The sequence below is a fragment of the Colossoma macropomum genome, unplaced genomic scaffold (genome assembly GCF_904425465.1).
Source record: "Colossoma macropomum unplaced genomic scaffold, Colossoma_macropomum, whole genome shotgun sequence".
NCBI lineage: Eukaryota > Metazoa > Chordata > Actinopteri > Characiformes > Serrasalmidae > Colossoma > Colossoma macropomum.
In genome coordinates, this window is record NW_023494787.1 from 40,325,883 (window position 1) to 40,349,466 (window position 23,584).

Here is a 23,584-nt window from a genome sequence, read left to right on the forward strand (position 1 = left end):
TGATATGTGTCTCAAAAAATCATGCTGACACAATTCTGTCTCTGTATCAGCTTGGCATTTCAGCTTTTGGTCTGATGTAAACATAATTTACAATGGGCTTCAGGGGCTGCAGTCTGGGCCTCCGCCACCAGGGGGAGCAACAATAACTATTTATAACTATTGATTTTCAGACTTCAGTACACATTTACTTCAAAAACAACAGTTCAAAACTGCTCACCATGTGGCCATGAGGGACAGGGATGTAGAATTCTCCACTGAGGGATTGTATGATCTGTACATTTTTGATACTTTACAACACCATGGCTACAAGACTCACGGACAAACATAGCTTTGCCGAACTTAAATAAACCAAACAAATCTATTTTGGTAGGCTTTCTGACAAGCCAAGGCTTCATATCAGTAACATGTGGCAATAAAATACTGAAGTAGTGATGTTGGATTGAAAGTTGGAGGAACAGGCCAATAGAGCTTTTGAAGCCAGCTTATTCAAACCAACCATGATAAAAAGGTGTGCTATGATACCTAGTACCACACTGGAAGAGTCAAACTGTGGACGGCACCAAAGAAATAAACAAAACAAAACCTAACCACGCTTGCCTACTCTGAAACAAAAAGTACTTAGCTAACCCAACAAAAAGAAACAAAAGCTAACTACTCCACACTTCCCTGGCCAGTAATCAAAAGTACATGTGGCAGCGCCCTCCCTCTGACCTAGGGAAGTAGAAAGAGTGGATTTCTACATGGTGCAAATGTATAGGCACGCCTCTTGCCTGTTTGAAACCCCAGGTGGTACAAACAATCAATCTCTTGTAAACCAAAGTAAAGGTATGCAGGTAAAATACCTAAAACAAACGCAGACTCTCAACACAAGAGATTAAAAAAGATTAAAAACACAGCACCCATGTAATGAGTCCTCTCTGTCTTCAACCATCTTGAGGGCCTCTTTGAAAACATAGGCTCCTCCCCAAATTGCACCAGCCAGGCCTCTGATTTGTTGGAGGTCCACCTCACATCACTGCTTGCAGAGCAGGTACACCTGTGAAGGGAGAGACCGGGAGAGAGAGACACTGACAAACACAAAAAAGACCAAAATACATGCTTACGAGTAACACCCCCAAAAACGTGAACTAAAATCTAGCCCCCGAGAGACCATTCTGAGCATTCTAAGTAGAATATTCCTTGAAAGCATCTTGGGGTGGACACAGGCTGAGTCGTCCAGGGCGGGCTCAGCACCCTGGCGACTGTGGTGGTGGGTGACTGTGTCAGTCTGTGTACTTCCAGTGAAGTACCACATTAACTCAGTTTTGTTTTCAGTTCTGCTTTTAGTAATAATCATGTTGATGTAACATCATTCATTATGAACACTCCCCTTCGCTTTCTGTTTGGGGTGCAATGCACCGGTCAGGAAGAGCGGGAAGATGAAGAGTCGTTTTAGGCTTTGTAATTATTTGGAGCACATTTTTTAAGAATTGACTTTGTGTCACAGCCTGTTCACCAGTCTTCACCATTGCCACTGTAGCCTAGTGTATTAATGCGCCAGAAATGTTGTGACCATTACATGATTAACCAGCTAGATAACTATCTAAGAACGGGACCGGTTGGGCCAGTTCTCTGGTCTGAATTTAGGCTACACTGATTTACAGTTGATAACGAGGTCATGTGACCCACACACATCCTCTTCATCCTCTTCCTCTCCAATCCTCCTCAACTTTGCCTATGAAAGGTGAAAGGAAATGAAAATCATAACTTCATTTCAAAGCTTGACACATGAGTGATATAACATTGTTTACTTTTGAAATAGTAGGCAGAAATATAAATAAAAAACTTTCTGACTAAAGAAGCATTTAATCTGAAACGAATTTAAACTGTTTTTCATTTGTTGGCCAAAAGGTTTTAATATATTTTAGTTGGCTTTACACAGCAAGATGCTTGTCCTTGATCAGTGTTTCCTAATCCGATCCTAAGTGCCCCCCAAACAGTCCATATTTTTCCTTCATCCATAAGTGTTTAGGTTGGTTTAGGTAGGAGCAAAAATGTGGGTCCTCTGGGGTCCCTGCTCTAGAAAAAGTCTTTGACAAAGTTTAGTATTAGGATTTTTAAAGGCTGAAAAGTTAAGATGTGTTCTGTTACTGTTCACTATTCAGTTGTCCAGCAGGTGGTGCTGTAGCTCTACGTTAAGACTGCAGGCAAATCGGATTGTTTGTCAAATCAGATCTTTTGAGCCTACTGACTGCACTGTTAAGTGATAAGATCGGATTTGTTTGTCCAGATATCACCGACCTATCTGCCACTAGTTTTCTGTAAAACACCTTTAGATCCCATTAGGGAAAGCAAAACATTAATTTAGAATCAACCATTAGTCGCCCGTTAAACCTTTAGGATGCTTTACACTGTGATATCAGCCCATTAAAAGCCAAAACATGGTACAAACCCATCAACAACCAATAGAAACACTTAATGGTTTCTATGGGTTTTTTCAGCAGAGCGAGTGACGCAAAACACACAGTAAGTGCTTCAGTAACGGTTCGAAACTCTTGAGCATCACTGGTAGAGCCTATTAGCTTGTTAGCTAACATCAGTGCCAGTGTTGGTAATCAGGAGAGAGTCAGGAGAATTCCCAGTGGGCTGGTAGTGTCTTACAGTGAGCTAATGTATAAACTCAGGAATATAAATACAGGAATGCTCAGTCAATATAAGCCAAATGTTCCATCCAAGTGTCTAACTGTAGTAACTGTAGCCCAGGTTTGCTTACTGCCACCGAGTGTGGTACAGTGGATAAAGATTAGATGAAGTGAAGATAGCTTCATAGTCTAACGTCCCGATCTACCTTAAATGGTATAGCACTTTCATTCAGACGCCTGTGCTGGCGCATCTAACTGTGGCACTATTTACGGTGGAATGGAAATTCCAATAAGAAACTTCAGCACAATAGAGTAAACCTGACAGTCCATTACTTTTTTTAAGAAGGTGGACAGCAGCAGCAAGAACTCCAAAAAACAAGGTGGCACGAAAACCACATAAATGGAGAGCTACTTGAAAAGCTACTTAAGAAAGATGACAACATATTTGAGCAGGATTTTAGAAAAAGATATATTGCACAAAGGCAATGCTGTGTGTGTGTGAGTGGCGGGGCGTCCTAAAAATCATGTTTAAGGAACAAATCTGATTTGCCCTGTGTGAACAGAACAAAATGTAAAGTTTCATTTCTTTATTTGTTTATTCTGACCGAACAGCATGCAAGGCAAAGATAAACCTGTCGTGACCATAGCTGGAAAAAAGACAAATTTCAGGCCACTAGTTTTCTGTGAGACTTCCATCATTTCTTTCAGCAAGGATCACTTCTTTAACATTTCATTTTCACCACGTATTCCTGATAATCAATGACTTCTGGAGATATTAATGATGCATTAAATGTGGTGGAGATGGCCTGGCGCATTACAAGGTCGAGCAGGCTATTATTCCTTGGTGTATTTCTGCCTTACAGTGAGAAAACTATTCAAGCTGCCCATCTGCCACCTCATAATGACATTTGACCTGATAGACATAAACTTCACCTATAAAGCAGCAGCCTGCAGTTCATGGAACACACTTTATTGTGATAAAATCATTATAGAGCAAGAAAACAGTATAGTGTGCAGTGTATAGGGGGAATACAGAAGCAAGATATGGCAAAACTGGATTAGAGAATCCACTGGTGAACCATCCACATATGACACATCAGAGCTAATGCAACCAATGAGATACTGTAATCGGTAGGAAGAGACTAAACTGGCACAGGCTGCCTTCAGGCAAAACGGTGCACTCACAAAGGCCTATCATGTTTCTAGACCGTCCCTTCCTTTCTTTTGTCTTGTTTATGTTCGTGCACTCTCAGAAAAAAGGTATCAAACTGTTACTGGGCAGTGACCCTGAGGGGTACAACTTAAGTACCTTTATTCAGGGGACAAAACTGGACCATATTTCATTGAAATGGTATTTTTTATGTTGTATTGGCTCCACTCACCCTGTTTTGACCCAGAAGTTTTATTTGTTCGTTATTGTTTATGAGGTTATGATAAATATGTACCTTTTCCTTGGGAAGAACGTCAGGTACACAGTTTACATTGTTTGAACCTTGATGAATGAAAAATATACCTTTTTCTGACTGTGGAAAAAAGCAGTTTGCATTTCAATGCTGTATGATATGGTATTATCAGTATTTGGACCGTTTCATTACACGTATTTCATTATTTTACTATGTTTCAGCTCATTCTACAATTAGCATCCTATCTGAATAATGAGATAAAAGGTGAGTGACAGAAGCTCGTGCATGGAATTACATATTCAAGACGCCTTCATTTCATGTACGTTATTCGAAAGAGTGACACAAAAACTGCTAGACATCGTGATGTGTGTATTTATTTTTTACAGTTCATACAAAATTAATACATTAATTAATGCCTGTAGATATAAAAATAAATTAAGAAATAAATAAAATAAATGTTTAAATAAACATATGTTTGTTGCAATAAATATCACAAAAAATAAATAAATAAAACAATTGGCAGTAATTTTCACTTTCACAGAAAATCTCTCGCGGTACTTCACGCGGTCAGGATTTCGAATCGACGAGTTTGAGACGCAGTTTCATCTTAAAGGCTGGGGTCAAGTTTAGTGTTGATGGCCAGTAAGTCCAGTCTGTACAGGTGTTGCAGCACCAGTCCAGCAACGTCCTTCCAGCCTTTCGCGCTGTAATCCTGCAAAGAGAAAGATCAGCTTCAGCTTCAGGCAATTTTCAGTGCTGAATGATTTTAGAGCGTATTCGGTGCTGTAACTATTTTTTTCACCCCAGTCCATAATAATTTTTCTCATTGTATGTGCTCATAATATTAATAATAATAATAATAATAATAATAATAATAATAATAATGGCCCCATGCGAAAATTCATTTCAATGAACAAGACATAACTAAGAAATAACTATAATGTAATTTGCTTGTTAATTTGCGAGTGTTATGTCTTAAACAAGGCACGCAACTAGCATGTTTACATTAGACGTAGACGTGCTCTTTGGATCGCAACAATTATGTCATAATTAACTATCTATTTGAAAGGCCCAATAAAGGTTTAAGAGAGTCCGGTCGCGGCGGGAACCCTGCGTCATGGACCGTACCCCTGAATCGCGCCTCTAACTGTATATTAGTTGTATATTATAATTATAATTACATATATTGTGTATTATTATTATTATTATTATTATCGCCATTTTCAGTCACCCCAAAGCATATACAATAGGCAAAAACAACAAGGCCTACTGAGTGAATGGACTCCAACTAGATCTTACACTCTTAAAAATTATGGTTCTTCAATGGATCTTTAGTCAAGAAAACGGTTCTATATATAATCATGAACACTTAAAGAACACTTTGTATGATTTAATCTTTGCATCGTGAAAGGGTTCTTCACATTAATGGAGAACATGCTGTAGATGGTTCTATGTGAAGGGTTCTTTATAGCACCAATAGGGTTCCTCTGTTGAAACAAGCCAAAATATCTTTTTTGGTACTATATAGAACCCTTTTTTGCTGAGAGTTTACTTTAATAATTCATTATCATAAGACATTCAAATAGATCTGTGTTTCCACTGTTTGAAAGCTTACCGCGTTCTTCAGGTGAGAGATCAGACTTTTGAAGTGCATTTCCATCTTCTTCATTATCTTCTTGTTCGTTTCAGTGATGACGATTTTTGTTGCCTTCACAGAAAAAACAAACAAGTGTTAAAATCATTTTGAAAACTCTTTCTTTGCCTACTTTACGTTGAAGGCGGGTGCTGGGCTGTACCATCTCTCCGGGCAAAAAAAGAAAGAAATGATCCCCCTTAAAAACTGTCATCCCCTTTAACAGTCCATGTGTTCTAATGTTCTATTATGTTTAATAATCTACAGTGTTTATTATAGCGTCGCTGTCGGAACAAAACATTATATACATCACCATTTTTCCATCATTTAAAAATGCCAGCTTATTAAACTGTGCGATTTTCATGGCAAAAGGCCCAAACAGAAATGGTTCAAAATGACTTCGAATAAAAATCTTAAAATAAACTTACATTAAAAGATTGAAATGCTTTTTATTCTCCTGTAAAAATACTTTTTCGAGCTTTTGTTCAGACAGCGACGATGGATATTTTTTAAAAAAAGTGGTGTTTTAGCTGAAAAGGTTAGTTGCCTTACCGTTTTGAGTTAATTAAATGTCTAATAGTCAGTTACCGTAACAACAGTCTGTATTTTATTATCTGTCAATTTATTATTTGAAGTTCAAATAATTCAAACTTTTAAGGCACCACCGGGACCACATTGTCGTTTGAACCCACCAACACCATGTTACTTCTTTCTGATTGGACCACTGACTGCATTGCATTGATACTTACACATCGCTCGAGCTCCGTGATCTGGCGGTGGATGTCGAGGATGAACGTCTGCAGCTTCTGCTGGTCGCAGTCCGCGTTCTCAGATTTCTCATAGAGCCTCATCACGTTCTTCAGAGTTCGCAGAATAAAGACGATGTGAGACTTCGCCTAAAGAACCGACCAGGATTCAGTTATCATTAGTACAACTGTTCAAACTAATGCAGTATGTCTATATCTGTAACTCTCCATAGCTGCTCTAAAACACTATCAGATCCTTCCCGAGGCCTTCAGTACAAAGTGAAAGTGCGCTTTCCCTATACCTGTAGCTGAGTCACGTGACTGTAAAGCTTGCTCGGGAATCCCAAGCTCAGCGTGACGTGGCGATGCGTGACGTCGTTGCACTAAAACGAACAGAAATTGTACATCAAAGTCGCATCAAAGGCTTCGAACAAGAAGTGAAAAGTGTTCTATCAAATCTACAAAAGGTCACAAAGGAAAAAACATCACGATGACTTTTTTGCATTATTAGCTTCTTTTTTCAAGTCCAGGTTTCCACGTGTTCTTCAGATAACAGTAAGATGTTGCTCACTTTGGAGTCACAATGAACAACCATCCAACATTCTTTTATAATGCACACTTAAAAAAATCAAAGGTTCTTTAGTAAAGGCAATGGTTCTACTTAGAACCACGAGTTCTATATAGAACCATTTGCATGCTTAAATGGTTCTTTGCTTAGTTGAATCGTTCTTCAGATTGATGGAGAATGTGTTGTACATGGCTCTGTATAGAAACCTTTGAAAATGGTTCTATACAGCACCAAAAAGGGTTCTTCTATTGTTACAAGCTTGACATCGTAATAATAGCAGAACCCGTTTTGGTGCTATTTACAACCCTCTACAACACATTCTCCATCCATCTGAAGAACCATGCAAAGAACAATTTAAGCATGAAAAGCGTTAATTTTTGTGTGTTCATGGTTCTATATAGAACCCTTGAAGAACCATCTTTTTAATTGTGTACAATAAATAACGTATTTTCCAGCGAATCTATTTGCTTACCGCTTGTTGAAGATGCGAGATGGAGCTGTTGCTTAAGATGTGGAAGTTGCTCTTCATCCATGTGCATCCATCCACGTTGCTCCAGCAGCTAAAGGCAAGGAGAACACCAAGCAGACACATCTTGAACACTGCCATTTTACAGCACTAAGAGAACCAGAGCTGATGAAGGACTGCAGCTGAATTAAAGATATTAAAGACTGGCAAGAACAAGTTAAGAGAGCTCGAGGTGTTCGCTTTGCCGTTCATTTTGGGGCTCGTGCATTTATACTAAAAGTACCGAAAAGCGAAAGCCTCACGTACCTTACCACAGCCTTTCGCATCTCTGGACCTGAAAAGCTTCCTTGGAACGTCAGATTAGTCCCTGACGCCGCGTCATTCATACCTGTCCACTAACTTACGTGTGTCATGTGAAATTCCCCACTGTTGAAATAATCTGGGACTAAACAAAGGTGAGCAACTGCTTCAATAAACCTTACAGATTTATACTTTGTTGAGAGTTTCTAGTTCATAATGCTTTTCTAACCATGTATATTTGTATTTGTGATAAACTATTAACATTTATATATAAAGTAATTATATTGAGTTACTTGTTATTAATATTGATTAATTCATATTTTTGTGCTCCATTTCCTTACATTAATACATCTGACATCATCTTTGTTACCATTTTATTGGTTTATCAGTTTGTTATAGAGTGTGCATCAAAAAGAATGGACTTGTGTCTGTTGATGTTGGATGTTCTACGTGGTTTCACTGCAGTTCTGTTTTTTTGACCTGCTACTTTTGTTCCTCTACTTGCAAAGGTACTTTTACTCATGATTTGTATTGTTGTTTTCTTTTATTCAATTACAGTTGAAGTAACACTGGAGAACTGGGTTAGGCAATCTCTACTCACAAATAAACTGGATTGCAAAAAAAATCATTTATAGAAACATCAGTAAAAGGTGAGAAAAGTTATCTGGTTGCCTTAAAGTGTTTAATAAATTGATTGAATTTTTCGAAATTTCAATTTTTGAATTTGAAGTCAATTGACCAATTATTGTTGTCTCTGGCCTTAGCCTGGCCACAACCAAGATAAAGGCTAATTTGTATCCAGGTTTGTAAGTGTGGAGGTCTTCAAAATGGGCTCAGACTAGACTACAATCCCAACTCAGATTGCCTTTTCGCAAAGCAAAAACATTGTGAAATTATCCCCAAAACGTTCTAAAGTTTTGGATAAAGCCTTATCCGCCTAATTTATTAGTTAGTTTATTTGTTAACTACTTGCTAATATTTGTTATTTAGTTGCATTCCCTTTAAAAAAAAACAGAATTGGGTCATTTTCTTCAAAAATAACTGAACCTGCTTGAATTTTTTTAGGATACTGTTATGTACTTGTATGACAAGATGCAAGCAAAATAAAATAAAGTAAGTTAAATAGAAAATAGATATTAAAAGAGCCCAGAAGTGCGCATGTGTACAGAGTCTGAGGAGACCTATAATGCAAAATATATTCTTATGGTATTGTACAGTGATGCAATGATGTGTTATGGAACAGTAGAGTTGATGTAATGCATGTAATTCATATGCAAAGACTGACCACATTTGAATCGTTAAATGCATTTTCACTTCCTTGTTTTAGGCGAGCAGTCTGCTCCGAACTGTAACCGGTGAAACGCGGTGACTCTTCGACGTCTTTTGAAGAAGAAGTGAGGAGAGGTGGATGCTGATGAAAAAAACACATTTGAAGGTATTACTTTATTTTTTTAGTTATGTATCTTCATGTTTGGGTCATCTCTGGTTATCCTCCTGCTCGCTGGCCACATTCCGCTGAAGTGGTGAGCAGGGAGACGCTGAGCTGGTTGCGGGAAATAGGGAATCTCTGCGTGAGGAAGCCTACAATCGAGACGCGGGCTGCAGCTCCTCTCGACCGCAGCAACGCGAACGCTCCTTCCGCTTTTCTCCTCTGCGTCTCTCCGGTGGTTTTATAGTTTACAGCGCTTTAAAGACAGCCGAGCGGCCTAAACCCACACTCCAGTAAAGCTCTTACCTCTTTATATAAAAAACTCAAATAACCTAGCAGGTCGAAAAAAAAAATACTTTAAGGACATTTTTTTCAACATGTCCGTGTAATTCAGGAATTGAGATGTAAACAAAGAGTACTTTGAGCTGAGATGGTGCACTGTAAAGAAATGTACTAACTCAGGCGTCTTTACAGTGGTGGTGATGCACTAAAATATGGTTCTTCAAGGGTTCTTTTGTAAAGGCATTAGTTCTGTTTACAGCCATGAGTTTTATATAGAACCACTGCACGCTTAAATGGTTTTCAGATCGATGGAGAATGCGTTGTATATGATTTTATACATCACCCGAAAGGTTCTGCTACGGCTACGATGTCAAGCTTGTAACAACAGAGGATCACTTTTTGAGGCTATATAGATCCATTTTCAAAAAAGGTTCTATATTGAACCTTAATACAACACCCTCTCCGTCAATCTAAAGAGCCATTCAAAGAACTCGTTAATACCATGCCACCATACAACGAACCATTTAGGCATGCAAATGGTTCTTTATAGAACTAATGGTTCCAAATACGTAGAATCTTTACTAAAGAACCCTTGAAGAACCTTCTTATTTAAGAGTGTAGGGACCAAGGATCGCAATGTTTACAATGCACGTAATGTACTATCCAAAACCACCAGTGAACGTACGTGCCTTCTAAGTTTGTACATATAATGTTGTGAAAGGTAAATGGTGGTATGTCATGTAATAACTTTGTGTGATGTAGCCTTTAGGAGCAATCAGACGTCTGGTTCCCATCATCCCATCATCACCACTGTGAATAATTCTGACTCTGTAGGTTTCTCTAGAATTAAGCATTTCACACCAAACCAATCTGAATGACTTTGTTTACATCATAACCACTTAATTATACAGAAGCGTTGAAAAATCACTGGAATTCACCTTTAAGTCCAGTACAACATAATTATGTCTTAATAAGGCCATCTACCAGCATGGGAACTGAAGTTTGCAGGGCTTTGATTTCCTTTCTGATGTGGTCTCGGTCTAAAAACAAAAATGATAAACCTCAAAAGCAGAACAAAGATACTGTCACTAATGGAACATGAAATCAAAGCCAATGACAACATTTAAGTAAAATTAAGTAGACTTCTTTCCTCACATTTTTACTAGATGTAAAAATATTAGCGTTAAAAAACTCAGAACTGCGTACATAGAACTGCCCCCCTTGTTGGCTAGACATGTTTAAAGTTGGCTAGAAGTGTTTTGTTGAGGTGTGGAATCTGTGCTTTGCAGTTTACGGCTATGTTGTTAAAATTATTTAGCATTGATCCTAAGTTACACTCTCAAAATGTGATGTGTTAAATAATAACACACTTATTTGTGTTACCAGTTTTTGATTTAACACATTCTGTGTTAACAGTAACATGTGTTATCTGTAAGTAGGCACAGAAATATTTCAACACATTTTGTGTTGAAAGTAACTCGAAATGTGGCGTCTCCAACTGAACACACGGATGTGTGTAGTTAGAGACAGATGTGTTGTTTTTTAACACATCTGTTTTTAGAGTGTACTAACTGTGTTAAATAGTAGGCGCCTCAGCAGAGGACTTTTAATTTGTAGTAATGGTGTCAGTCGAAAGTTTTACTGTACAGTCTAAAAATAAAAGTTCCTGTCCTGGCGCACGGCTCGTTCACAAAGAATCATGCACTGAAATGTGCGTTTACACTTTTATTGAAACTGGAAGGGGAATCCCACTGATTTGTCAAAATTTCTGCATGATGAAATGGTTAAGATCAAAGTCCTCCGGAGTGGTTTTGGTGTGAAATGAAATTCTAGAGAAACGTGCCGGTTCAGAACTCACTCTAAAAAGTGATGTGTTAAAAAACAACGCATTCTGTCTCTAATTAGGCACATCAGTGTGTTCAGATGGGGGCGACCCATTTTGAGTTACTTTTAGCACAGAATGTGTTGAAATATTTCTGTGCCCACTTACGGACAACACGTGTTGTGTTACTGTTAACACAGAATGTGTTAAATCAAAAAACAGTATGATCCAGTATGATTGTTATTTAACAAGTGGCGATGATGGGAACCAGACGTCTGAAGAGTTCAATGCCTTCAAAAGCTACACCACAAAACAAAGTTATGACATGATTACATGAACTGTTAATGAATGCTTTGCCAGCTGTCTGAGACATTGTTTTACCAGAATTTTGGCAGAAGAGGTTGGCGGAGGGACACAAGCAAGGCAAGATAATTTTTTTAGATTATTGACGTTACATCCAAAAACTCATACGGCAAATCTATATGTGTACTGGCTAAATTGGATTGTTAATAAAATGGCTATATCTGTGTTGTAGGTATCGTGACTCCTGGTTCCTATCACCACCACTGTAAAGAAATCAGAGTCATTCTCTACAATGAACTACTTCACATCAAACCACTCTGAATGACTTTGTTTACGCCCCAAACACTGACTTAAACAGAGATATTGAAACATCGCTGTAAGTGATTTCCTGGCTTATGGCCCCGAAAGTGACTCGTCCTTTTATATCCCACATTTGATGTTACATAATGAGGTTCCATTTTCATTTTTACCATCAGAATGTTTTACTTTACATTTACACAACAGTTAACAGACCTCGTTCACATTTAATACATGTTGTGTAATCACACTGAAAAAATTAATGCTTTACTTGATTTAAACGTTGGGATGCACATTAATAAAATATATTATATTAACACAATTAATTCCAAAATAAGTGAACTAAAAGGCAGCGACTGTACTAAGAAAATATACTATAGCTAGTTATGTACAACCTACTGACGCATTGAATCAGGTAAATGTAAAGCACAAGTTTCTTCAGTGCATTATTTTTATCTGGAAAAGCCCTTAATGCTCTAATCAGAGCATTTATATTTTGGAGATACGGTTGGGGATTCCGGCTTATGCGGGCATTCCATGATATGATTCTACATTTCAAATGACCATTTTTTATATTTCCAATTCATGTGATCCCTCATAGGGTGGTGTACAGTAGTAATCTACTCTCGCTGTTCATCCTTTAACAAAATCCCCCTCAAATACACGAGCGCTGGCTTCCAGAGTACCGAACATCTGCTTGTATAAAACTTCTGCGTTTCCACATTGAAGATCATGATTGTCAGCCAGATAATATTTCTCACATTTATAAAATGTGTCACAACGCTTGATTAATTGGATAGTGACTCGTAATGTCTGCAGACGCTGCATTCATTCATGATTAGCTCCTGGTGCCTCTGAATTTTGGAGATGTATTAGTAAATCTGTATCAGGTTTCATTGAGATAGACTTGGATGGCCTTCTAAGTGTTAACAGACATTTTACAATTAACTCAGATCACCGTTTGCTGCTTTTATTGCTGATCCGTTCTACCGTTGTGGCAAATGGGGTCCCGGTTTGGAGCCACGAAAACGAACTCGAAATAACAACAAACCATAGAAAGTTGATATCTGTGAAGTCTTTGTTTTGTTCTTAAATTAATAAAGAAATAACTGACAAAAGAGCAGCAGATTCTGAAGTATTATTTTTGTAAACAAAAATGCAGTTGAAATTGTAAAAGTGCGTTAAAATAATCGTTTACCGTGTGTTAAACTGAATATAAGTATTGTATGTTTATATTTTGATGAAAAATCTTGTCCCAATTTTTTTTTTAGTCAGAGGTGATACAGAAACATAAAATGTCATAAAAAAATAGAAAGGTAGACTAAGACAGGTTCATGGTAAGTGATTTTGTAATATTTCTGACACATTTGGCTAAAATACTGCCAACATCATGTGTCGCAGCAAAATTGTCAGTGGTGTTGCTAATAAAACGTGATTTCGAAAAAATTCACACTAGAAAAGTGCATTTCCTGAAGAAAATACAGTGACTGCGCAGCTTATAAGCAGTTCCCAAGTGGTTGCTGCGATATTGCCGAGTAGTTGTGTAGGGATGTCACTTATGTACTCAGATCATCATGATATAAGTAATGTCCACAAACTTTTGCCATCGTAGTTCCGCCATTCATTCCTATGTGGAAAAATGTCACTTAACATCCATTATATGAAAACTGTAAATAACTGTAAAGCTGTATATAAGCACACCATTCCCAAACAGACTGAATAATAATAATAATAATAATAATAATAATAATAATAATAATAATAATAAAGAATATACCGTTGGATGACAACGGTATTGCGCGTTGGTGTTGTGCAATTTTTAATAACAATATAGTTGCAATATTTGACATTTTCTACATACGATGTGCCTTTGAATCCAAAATGGTAGGGAACTATATATAATATAGTAATTTTGTCAGTTATCACTGTAAAAAAGTTACCATAAAATTTACAGTAATATACCGGCAGCAGAGTTGCCAGTAGAGGACTGTTTATTCACGGTGATTGTTAACAGTAGTTTACTCTATATTACATTTACAATTATTTTATTATAAATTTACAGAACTTTACTGTTAACTTTGCTGCTGATCTAACTGCCCAAACTTTTACAGCATGACCCTATGAAATAAAAAACAGTATTTTACTGTAAATACTGCCAATTCACAGCAGTTTTTACACTGCAACTTTATTGATGTTCAATATAACAGAGGTTTTACCCTAAATTATATAGCAGCATTCGAAAGTCGTTGGACACCACAGTGATAGAATGACCCACCTACTAAAAATCAGCTCAGTTAAATAAAACTCATCCTTAAACAGTGTGCGTGGACATCACTGCTGTCCTAGAAGATTCATAAACGTAAGCATCTTTCTCAGTAAGACTATCTCGTTTAAATAGTAACAGACACTCACACATACTGTTTCATTTCAGTACAGATTTTTTATTGATCATAATAATAAAATAATTTAATAAGTTGGCCATTGTTAAATAAACAGGATGCATATATACCATTAAAACTCAAATATGTCTTTTTAAAACAATATAAAACAGAATGTACATGACATTACCTGAACCTGATTGATGAAATAATTTAATTCTAGATGTTTATAATCAAATCTATTTATTCATAGGACAGACAGATAGAGATGGGTAGTTGTTGCCTGTTTTATGCGCAGGTGCAGCGTGTGTTATGTCTTATGCTTCGATGCGTCCTTGACTTTTTGGATCGACACAAACTTTGCATGACGCTCAAAACAATAGGCCGCACGCTCTCCCACGCGCATGCGCTGAAAGCCTGCGGAGATGAAAACGAAAAAAAGCCAATAGCATTAAAAATGGTCAGTAAATGTATATAACATCACATATACTTCAGTCGCTGATAGTCAGAGTGGGCCAGTGAGGGTGTCACCTGTTCTGTCAGAAAGTTTTCCACACTGATCCAGAAGTTTCTCCACAGCTCCACCTCCGCATCACCAGCAGCAGCAGCTGAGTCGGCAAAGTCAAACTAAATGAGAGTAAATAAAGCGTCAGTCTCCACGGGTTAATAATAGATGATGATATTTATGCTAATCTGATTATCTTACACATTGGGTTTGCTGGCCCAGCAGGTCACGTAAATGCTGCAGCTCTTGAGCTTTCCAGTTGGTAGGAGTTGAGCTCTTCTGGAAGAGTTCAGAGGCGAACCGAAAAGACCACTCCATCACCAGGGGTCTGCTCCTCTGTTCAAACAAAGAAGCAAAACAGTAGTTTCATGAGAGTGAACAGAAACATAAAGTAATGTGGTCGCAGAGTGACTTAGGGAGGTGATTTAGCGCGTGAGACTCGACTTAACCAGCAGATTACCGTCGGAATTATTCATTTGATATGCTAACGATACACTCACCCTTAGAGAAAAAACAACACATGAATTTCAAATGTGAATTAAACACACGTGGTTTCTACAGATTTCCCATGTGAAATATATGTGAATCTTCTGGAAGGGCAGGTTCAGACATGTGAAAGACAAACACAAATTTAACAGTCAAAGAAAAAAGAAAACACTGTACCTAACAAAAAAGGCAGGTAATATTCCTTTAACTTTTCCACGCGCACACTGGTGGTTTTGGGAACAAGGCTTTGCAAACATGAACTGTCTTAAACAGACTAAACACTGCCTAAGACAATCAGCATTCACGACAATTCATTAGGAACTACTTGACTAATTTGATATACGAAAGTACAGTGTAAAAATGAACTGATGTTTTAACTTAGAAAGAAAGAAATTTGGATGCCGTTAAGTCTTGAGTCTCTATCTAATGAATCTCAATCTAAATAATGTAAATATACTTAGCAAGAGCCGTATATTAAACTGTAAAGTATGTGATTGAGTATATAAATATCAAGTATATTACCTATATTATATACTATACACGGTATACATATATATATATATATATATATATATATATATATATATATATAGTAAATAAATTATATATATATATAAAATTTATTTACTTAATTTAATTGATTCGCATGTGTAAATATATTCCATATATTTGAAATACATTCCATGTAATATTTTATTTGTTCAATTAAATCAAGTAAATTGTAAATATTTTTTGTGAATATATATATATATATATATATATATATATATATATATATATATATATATATATTAAATATTGTCTTTGTACTACATATTATTTTTTGTAATTAATACCAACAAAATGTTTGTTTGCTTATTTTTGTATTTCTTCTATTCAGTGACGAACCATACAAAACAACGCCGAGGGATCGAAGCGGACTTGACAAAAGAGGAAAAGTGGCGATGACAATAAGTCCAAGTCATTGCTCATAAAACGTGATTTCGAAAAAAATCACACTAGAAAAGTGCATTTCCTGAAGAAAATACAGTGACTGCGCAGCTTATATGCAGTTCCCAAGCGGTTGCTACGATATTGCCGAGTAGTTGTTATAGGGATGTCACTAATGTACTCTGATCAAGTCACTGTGTACAGTTGGACAAATAATAATGAGCCACAGAAAGCGTCACATACGCGGCTGGAGTTTTTCCCCTTTTGTCCCACCCCCTACCTCGCTTAGGGTCTTCGGACGGACCACCCTCATGCTCTCCACCTCTTTCATACAGGTCCTCGGGCGCAGTTCACCCTGGCAGGAAGAAAAGCAGAAGAATATCATCATTTACTAATTCAGTGAGTACAGAAATGAACAGGCGCATTCGTTTTTAAAGAAAATTATTCATGCATATGAAGTACGATTATGAAGTACGTTATTAAATTTTACGTTGTTAAATATGTTGTACTAAAGGCTCCATTTTAACCTTTAACTTTGCTTTTCTTAACTGTTCTTGCATCTATATGCGACTGTTTTTCTGCATACAGAAGGCTTTATTGTATTTCTAAATATAAGATATAAAACACACGAGACACAACAATAACAAATTCAAACTGTAGCTCAGTAATGAAATATATTTAAAAATCATAATGTAAGATTTACGCTTGATAATGTAAATAAGACATTATTAACATAGACAAACAATAATACGCCCTTATTAATCACTGTGAAAAGATGTAGTTATATTTCTCTTAGCTTTTCAGTTCAGTCTTACCAGGTCACAGAGGCTCTGGATGATCCCAGAAATTCGTTTTTGCTTCCGGTCGCCGGTGCATCTTGCAGAAGCAAATAAAGGTGCATAAACTATAAGGAGTCCCAGCAAAAAGCGGACACTCACCATCTCTACTCTCCTCACCAACGTCGTGAAATAGAGAAGTGAGCTCGTGTCAAGGACTTTATAAGAGCAAAAAAGAAGAGTGGTTTGCATAGAAGGCAGCAGTGGGAAGCCCGCGTGCATTTTCCCCCGGACTAGAAAATGAAAGAATTATCATTGTTTAGGGGGTTTACTTCCACTGCTGAACACGCGCTGGCATGTCACACACAAATACTCACACACACACACATACTCACACATACACAAACATACATAAAAATACACACTAATAATAATGATTTTGTTTCGTTTGTTTACTCAAAAACAATTCTTTTATACACATCCAAACATTTGTATCTTTCAGTTTACTTTGTTTTTAGCTGTCATTATCACTTGGAATCTATGTATAAATAAAACACTTTCCCCAGTACTGAATATGGGCTTAACACGTGTATTAGTGTTACTTGCATGTGTGTCTCTTGTTGTGATTGTGGGATGGCGGGTAGGGGCTTCCCCTGCTTTTACAGCGCAGTACTGCACTTTCCACTCCAGAGCGCAAGTGAAAGCAGATGATCATTTCCGGCAGGAATTCTGCAGGAAGAAAACACGAAAAAGGCGGAGCGACGTGACGAAATTCAATCTTATTACTTATCACTGATTCAACTTTGAAATTTGGTCAAAAGCGTTAATGATCAGTGTTGAAGGATCACCACTGAAGAAATATTAGCGTTAAGATCGTTTGTCATACATTGAAATGTAATTGCCAAACACTGGTCCTTTGTTTATGTTTTGAGTACTTTTCAACACACACACACACACACACACACACACACACACACAGGCAGTCTAACCTTTTAAGAGACAAATTATACTAATTATACTAAATTATATTATCTGTTCTATAGCTGCACTTGCTACTTAGTATAATTTAGGGTTCTAGCATCATCACTTGAAAATACTCAGAAAGAAACCCATCAATAGGTGAACTAATCCGCTGCTGGGGGCTCCTGAAAGGGTTGTCACAAACTGCTGCAAGGTCATAAAAATAGTGCAGTGGGTAATGAAATCACCTTAAATACAGAGAACTGGAGGTTTGATCTCCAGTCGAGTAGCACTGTAATGCAGTAATGAAAGTCCTCAGTTAGGTCTTCAAGCATTGCATTCGCCCTCTGTAATGAGTCTGCTGAATATGTAAGTGAGCTGTGTTATATTCTATAAATGCTGAGCTTAGTATGCCTTCAGTGTTAAATAAACACTGCACAGTCATGAAGGAAACATCCTTTCATCTTCAGCACTAACCCTGCTAAAAAAATCATAGAAACCATTGAAAGTTTCGGTTGGTTCCTGGTGGTGTCCAATAGTCTCTAACGGCATTGTGTATTTTCCTGATGGGTTAATATCACGGTGTATCACGGTGTATTTTAATGGTTTAACAGGTGTTCTAGGACTGATTCCAGATGCATTTGTTGGTTTCTTAACGGGATCTAAAGGTGTCCAATAGAGCACTAGTGGTCTCTTGTGGTGTCAATTAAGACAATTCTCATTAAAGAGCAAAACCATCAGGTTTTAATCCCAGTGAGTCTAATGGGCGGTTAAATCAACGTTGGATCAGTTTTCAATGGACGATTTTCCATCATTGAATCAACGGCCAAGATAACTGTATATTCAACGTCAGAGATCTACGTTAATTCAATGAAACTGTGCAAATCTAAACATCCCTGCTGAAAAACAACAGCTTAGACTGGCATGAATTCCAGTGTAAAACTGGTTTATACCGGTCTGCTGCTGATTTAGCTGGTCACTCAGCATGGTGATGACCAGCTAGCATCCAAAACACATAAGCTGGTAGCCAGCAGTGCTGCTCTATGCCGTTTTTTCTATCATGGATTTGGGAATGAATTTTTTGTTTTATTATGTTTTGTGTAAACGGACAGTGATTTCTAGAGACGTGGACAATATTGTTTTAATCGCTAATGTAATTAATGTATTCGATACAGTGTCCCATCTTTAGGTGTTGGTTTGAGATCATCGTGCGGAAATACAGGCAGCAGCTTCAGTTTGCCTTTTTGTGATTATCAATATTTTGTCATCATTCAGGGATTAACGGCGATGTGAATCTTGGGAAATGAAGTCTTACATCATGTCTGAGGAACGTGATGGTGATAAAGTGAATGTAGGTGTTATTTGCTGTGCTATTGTGAGCGGCTGGATAGTGAAAGTGAGCAATAGTTTCACTTTCGACTGGATGGCATAAACAATTTAAGCGTGTATTCCCACGCTCATGTTTCGTCATCACTGAGGTGTTTATGCTAATGTGAGTCTTACATCAACATTTGATGGATGAAAGTGAGTAATTTTTCACTTTCGGCTGGACGGATGGTGTAAAGTAGCTGACATAGTAAACAAAGCAGCTGTGTGTATTCCGCGCTAACGTTTTGTCATCATTGAGGAATTTATGTGTAGTCTTTTCTTACATCATCACTGATTGGGTGATTAAACGAGCAGACCATTTAGCCGTTGTAATGTACATAAAAAACATTTCAATACTGAATCTAAAAAAAATAGTATTTAACCAGTTCAATAATGGGAACATCTAAGGGACAATATTTTTTCTTTATTTCTTTTACATTGTCTTAATTTTCTTTACTTGGCTTAAATTGAAAGGATGGTTCTTCAAATACATAATGATTCTATTTAGAACCACGAGTTCTATATAGAACCATTCCAATATTTACACGGGGAAATGGTTTTTCAGATTTGTGGAAAATGTGCTGTAAATGGTTCTATACACCAAAAAGTGTTCTTTAGTTTAACATCATAATAAGAGAAGAACCCTTTTTTGGAGCTCTATAGAACAACTCATTCTTTGCATGGTGAAATGGTCCTTCAGATTAATGTAGAATGTGTTGTAGATGGTTAGCACCAAAAAGCGTTCTTAAGCTTGACAAGCTTGACGTCATAACAAGAAAAAATGTTCCATACAGAACCATAAACAACACATTCTCCAACAATCTGAAGAACCGTTTCACCATGCAAAGAACCATTTAGGTGTGAAATTGTTCTGTATAGAACTTATAGTTCTAGACAAAACTACTGCCTTTACTAAAAACCCTTGAAGAACCATTTTTAAGTGTGTAGCACCCGTGCTCCCTGCTGAAAAAATAAAGAACCGTTAGGATTAAAACCTGATGGTTTTGCTTTCGAATTGTAATAGGCTTAACGGTTACCATTAGAGACCATTAGCTTCCTGATGATTTCCTACCTTTAGATCACAGTAGGAACTCATCAAATGCAACTGGAATCAGTCCCAGAACACCTAGTAAACCATTAGAACCCTTTAAACTGTGATATCAACCCATCAGGAAAACACACAATACCATCAGTGAGTGTTGGACACCAACAAGAACCAACAGAAACTTTTAATGATTTTAATTTTTTTCAGCAGGGCTGGAGGACATAAAAGACATTACAATGATTTACTTCTAATGTTTTTATAATCCTTTATTTTCAGTTGAGTAACAGTATAACTGAAAAGATGGAAAAAACACAAAGACATTTTCTCCTTGCCATGATCTTCAGGAAATTTTGATGATTATTCCTGAGCGAGATGTTGAATGGATTCACACATTAATTTAAGAATAATTAGATTGATTTAATAGAATTTAACAGTTGTATTTAATAGTTGTTTTGTAAAGTAAAGTGTAGTTGTACTGAGATGGGGTAGGCAGAAATGCTGTAGGTTTCATTAATGTTAGTTATTTATCTGAAACGTGCACATAAGTTGTTGTGAAGGACATTTTATTCATGCTCAGAATGTCTTTTACCTTCACTTTACATATATGTACATGTATTATCATTTGGTCACAATTGGCACCGCAATGTGTCGGTGACAGTGTGAAAGTAGGTGTAATCTGACCTGCTACCGTGTTTCATTTTCAACTTTCGGATGTCATCATGTACTTGAGGCCATAAACAATGCAGTCACGTATTCCTGTGCAAATACACTGTGAGTGTAGTGTTACGTCAGGAGTTCATATCAGGCAATGTCACATTATCTGATTACTGAGTGGATCTAGATCACTCAAAATGACCTACACGTCAATCACTGGGTCACAGTCCAACTACACTGGCTAATCTTTAGCCCTTATGCAAAGTAAGCCTGATTCAAGCTACATTCAAAGGGGAATTCCACCGATTTTCAAATTTTCTGTGTAATTCAGTTGCTGAAATGTGAACAAAGTCTGTCAACAATTCTGACTGTACTGCAGAGCATTTCACGCAAGACCATGCTGAATAAAATTGTTTACATTTTAACGATGGAACACTTTGGTGTTTTTTTTTCCGAGCAGGGAACTGCTACATTAAATAAAACTCATCCTTAAACAGTATGCATGGACATCACTGCTCCTCTAGAAGATTCATAAATATCATCTTTTAAAGCATCTTTCTCAGTAAGACTTTCTCTTTTAAATATTAACACATACTCACACATACTGTTTCATTTGAGTAGAGATTTATTATTGAACATATTAATTAAATAATTTAATAAGTTAACCACAAAAACAGGATGCACTTATACCATTAAAACTCAAATATGTCTCTACAAACAATATAAAACAGAAATGTACATGACATTATCTGAACTGGATTGGTGAAATCATTGAATTTAAGCCACAGCTAGGTCTTAGGTAAAAATATTTAAAGTTTTATACAATTTTAATAACGTTTTTAAAAAAGTTCTTCACAAGAATAGAGCAAGCAAATATAACTGAAGTAGGTCAGACTTAGATTTTAAGGGGAAATCTGAATGTAATACAAAACACCACCGTTAGGGGTCAGCAGCGCTCCTTTTTTTCTCACTTGCCCTGCCCTTACGCTGGGATTGGCCACAGTATAAATTACAAGCCAATCCAAGTGCGAAAGAGGAGATATTACTAGCCAATCAATCGTATGAGGCGGGGCTTGTGGCCTTATTAGTTTAACAGTATTACGCATTATGTTCAAGACACCCAAAATCTGGTAAGCAACAGTAACTAACGTTTATCATTTTCACAGTTTTTAGTTATAGCTATGTTTGTTTTATAATGTATGTTTTCCATGCCTTTACAAAGTTCCTGAAATGTGGTCTGTGTGGGGTCTGCAAGCAAGCATTTCAACAAGAAAAACCTCTTTAGCTTTAGCCAGGTAGCAAATCAAAAACTGTCATAAGCAGTGCTAACATTAACACTGCAGGCCGGAAAAAGGGGCACATTTTATAACTACAAGGTTGTAAGATCAGAATCCTTTATAATACATTAGAGAGCAGTATGAATAAGCCATGAATGCACTGTGTACAAAATTGGTGCTGAAAATATGACATGACATGAAGGGATTTACACACAGTAAACATGTGCACGCTTGTTTAAGATCTCAGCAGGTCTCATTTTGCATTTCCATTCTGTAGTGCAGGTAATTCCACACCATCTAAACCAAGAGACGTCCATATGAATCTAAGCAAAAGCTAAACACATTGTCAAAATGCGTAATAAAATTGATGGGACTGCTTTCATTTAGTGTTTGCACTGCATATTACTGGATGCAGACTGAGTTGTGTGCAAGCAGTATTGGGCACAGGTGAAAGTACAAAAGACAAAAACAAGGGTATTTCCATTAAAAGCATGTGTAATAGCAATACATTTGTAACAATGACAATATAATGTAAACATATTGGAGCATTATCTGTATTTCCAGTGTAAATATCACTGGGATAACAAACCTCTGTCTCTTCAGAATGGGAACATATGTTCTTGTCCTTAATGTACATTAATGTAACACAACCCTAAGTCATTTTGAACCATTTCTTTGGGTCCCTTTGACATAAAATGTTCACACAACATAAAAGGCAGCTAGTGTTTTCAAATGGGGTAAAAAAAATAATAACCAAAAACAAATGGAGTCATGCATGTTTGATATGATAGTAAAACAAGGCAAATTCAGTTTCTATTATACCTGTTTTCAAAATTCCATACATATGCATACATGCATTGGCCTTCACTACAGAGTGAGCTTGGGGTGAGGATGTGTGAATCCTGCGCCGGAAATGAGATAGCCAGAGCAGGGGAAGAGCTGTGTGGCTGCCCTCAGTGGACAGGAAAGAGGTTGTTTCCTTCCAGGGGATGGAGAGAAGAGAGAAAGAGAAGGACAGACAGGCAGTCTGTTATACTTAGGTGTACACTTCCTAATCTGCCTCAGGTGTTCAACTACACTCTGAAGGGTTCTTTGAAGCAGTGCCATAGAGCAGGTCTGCCTAAAGTGGGGCGGAGGGTCAAAACTGGCCTGTTTGAATGTTAAATGTTGACTATTCTCCATTTAAAATGGTAATTTTAGGCATTTAAGTCACAAAAATGGTGTAATGTTCTAAAATAAATTCTAAGAAAAAAGGGTTGGTATAGCCTAGTAAAGTGAGTAATACTGTTGCTTTCCATACAGCACACTTGGGTTCGATTCCCCACCCAGGCAACC

The 23,584-nt window shown here is 37.1% G+C and overlaps 2 protein-coding genes across 6 annotated transcripts in view; one reads left to right on the forward strand and one right to left on the reverse strand.

Annotated features, from left to right (window-relative positions):
- Positions 1-4,631: 4,631 nt before the first annotated feature.
- LOC118804963 (interferon a3-like) lies at positions 4,632-7,823 on the reverse strand. The gene is made up of 6 exons (XM_036565555.1): positions 7,744-7,823; positions 7,444-7,531; positions 6,706-6,786; positions 6,407-6,553; positions 5,640-5,732; positions 4,632-4,736 (listed from the first exon to the last, which is right to left on the reverse strand). Exons 1-6 carry the CDS (start codon positions 7,821-7,823, stop codon positions 4,632-4,634), a joined length of 594 nt encoding a protein of 197 aa, XP_036421448.1.
- A 14,231-nt stretch (positions 7,824-22,054) lies between these two features.
- The window catches only part of arhgap27l (Rho GTPase activating protein 27, like), a 57,136-nt gene continuing 55,606 nt past the window's right edge, over positions 22,055-23,584 (forward strand). For all 5 annotated transcript variants that reach the window (XM_036567362.1, XM_036567365.1, XM_036567363.1 and 2 more), the window contains exon 1: positions 22,055-22,102. The gene's annotated coding sequence lies outside the window, so the exon portion shown is untranslated. The remainder of the gene's footprint in view (positions 22,103-23,584) is intronic.

What these genes read in the sequence shown, in the direction of transcription:
- LOC118804963 (XM_036565555.1), bottom strand. Translation starts at nt 7,823, where the DNA reads ATGAATGACGCGGCGTCAGGGACTAATCTGACGTTCCAAGGAAGCTTT. An exon ending in ATGCGAAAGGCTGTGGTAAG is followed by an intron (nt 7,532 to 7,743) that starts GTACGTGAGGCT and finishes CCTTGCCTTTAG; the next exon opens with CTGCTGGAGCAACGTGGATG. An exon ending in TCTCTCACCTGAAGAACGCG is followed by an intron (nt 4,737 to 5,639) that starts GTAAGCTTTCAA and finishes TTCTCTTTGCAG; the next exon opens with GATTACAGCGCGAAAGGCTG.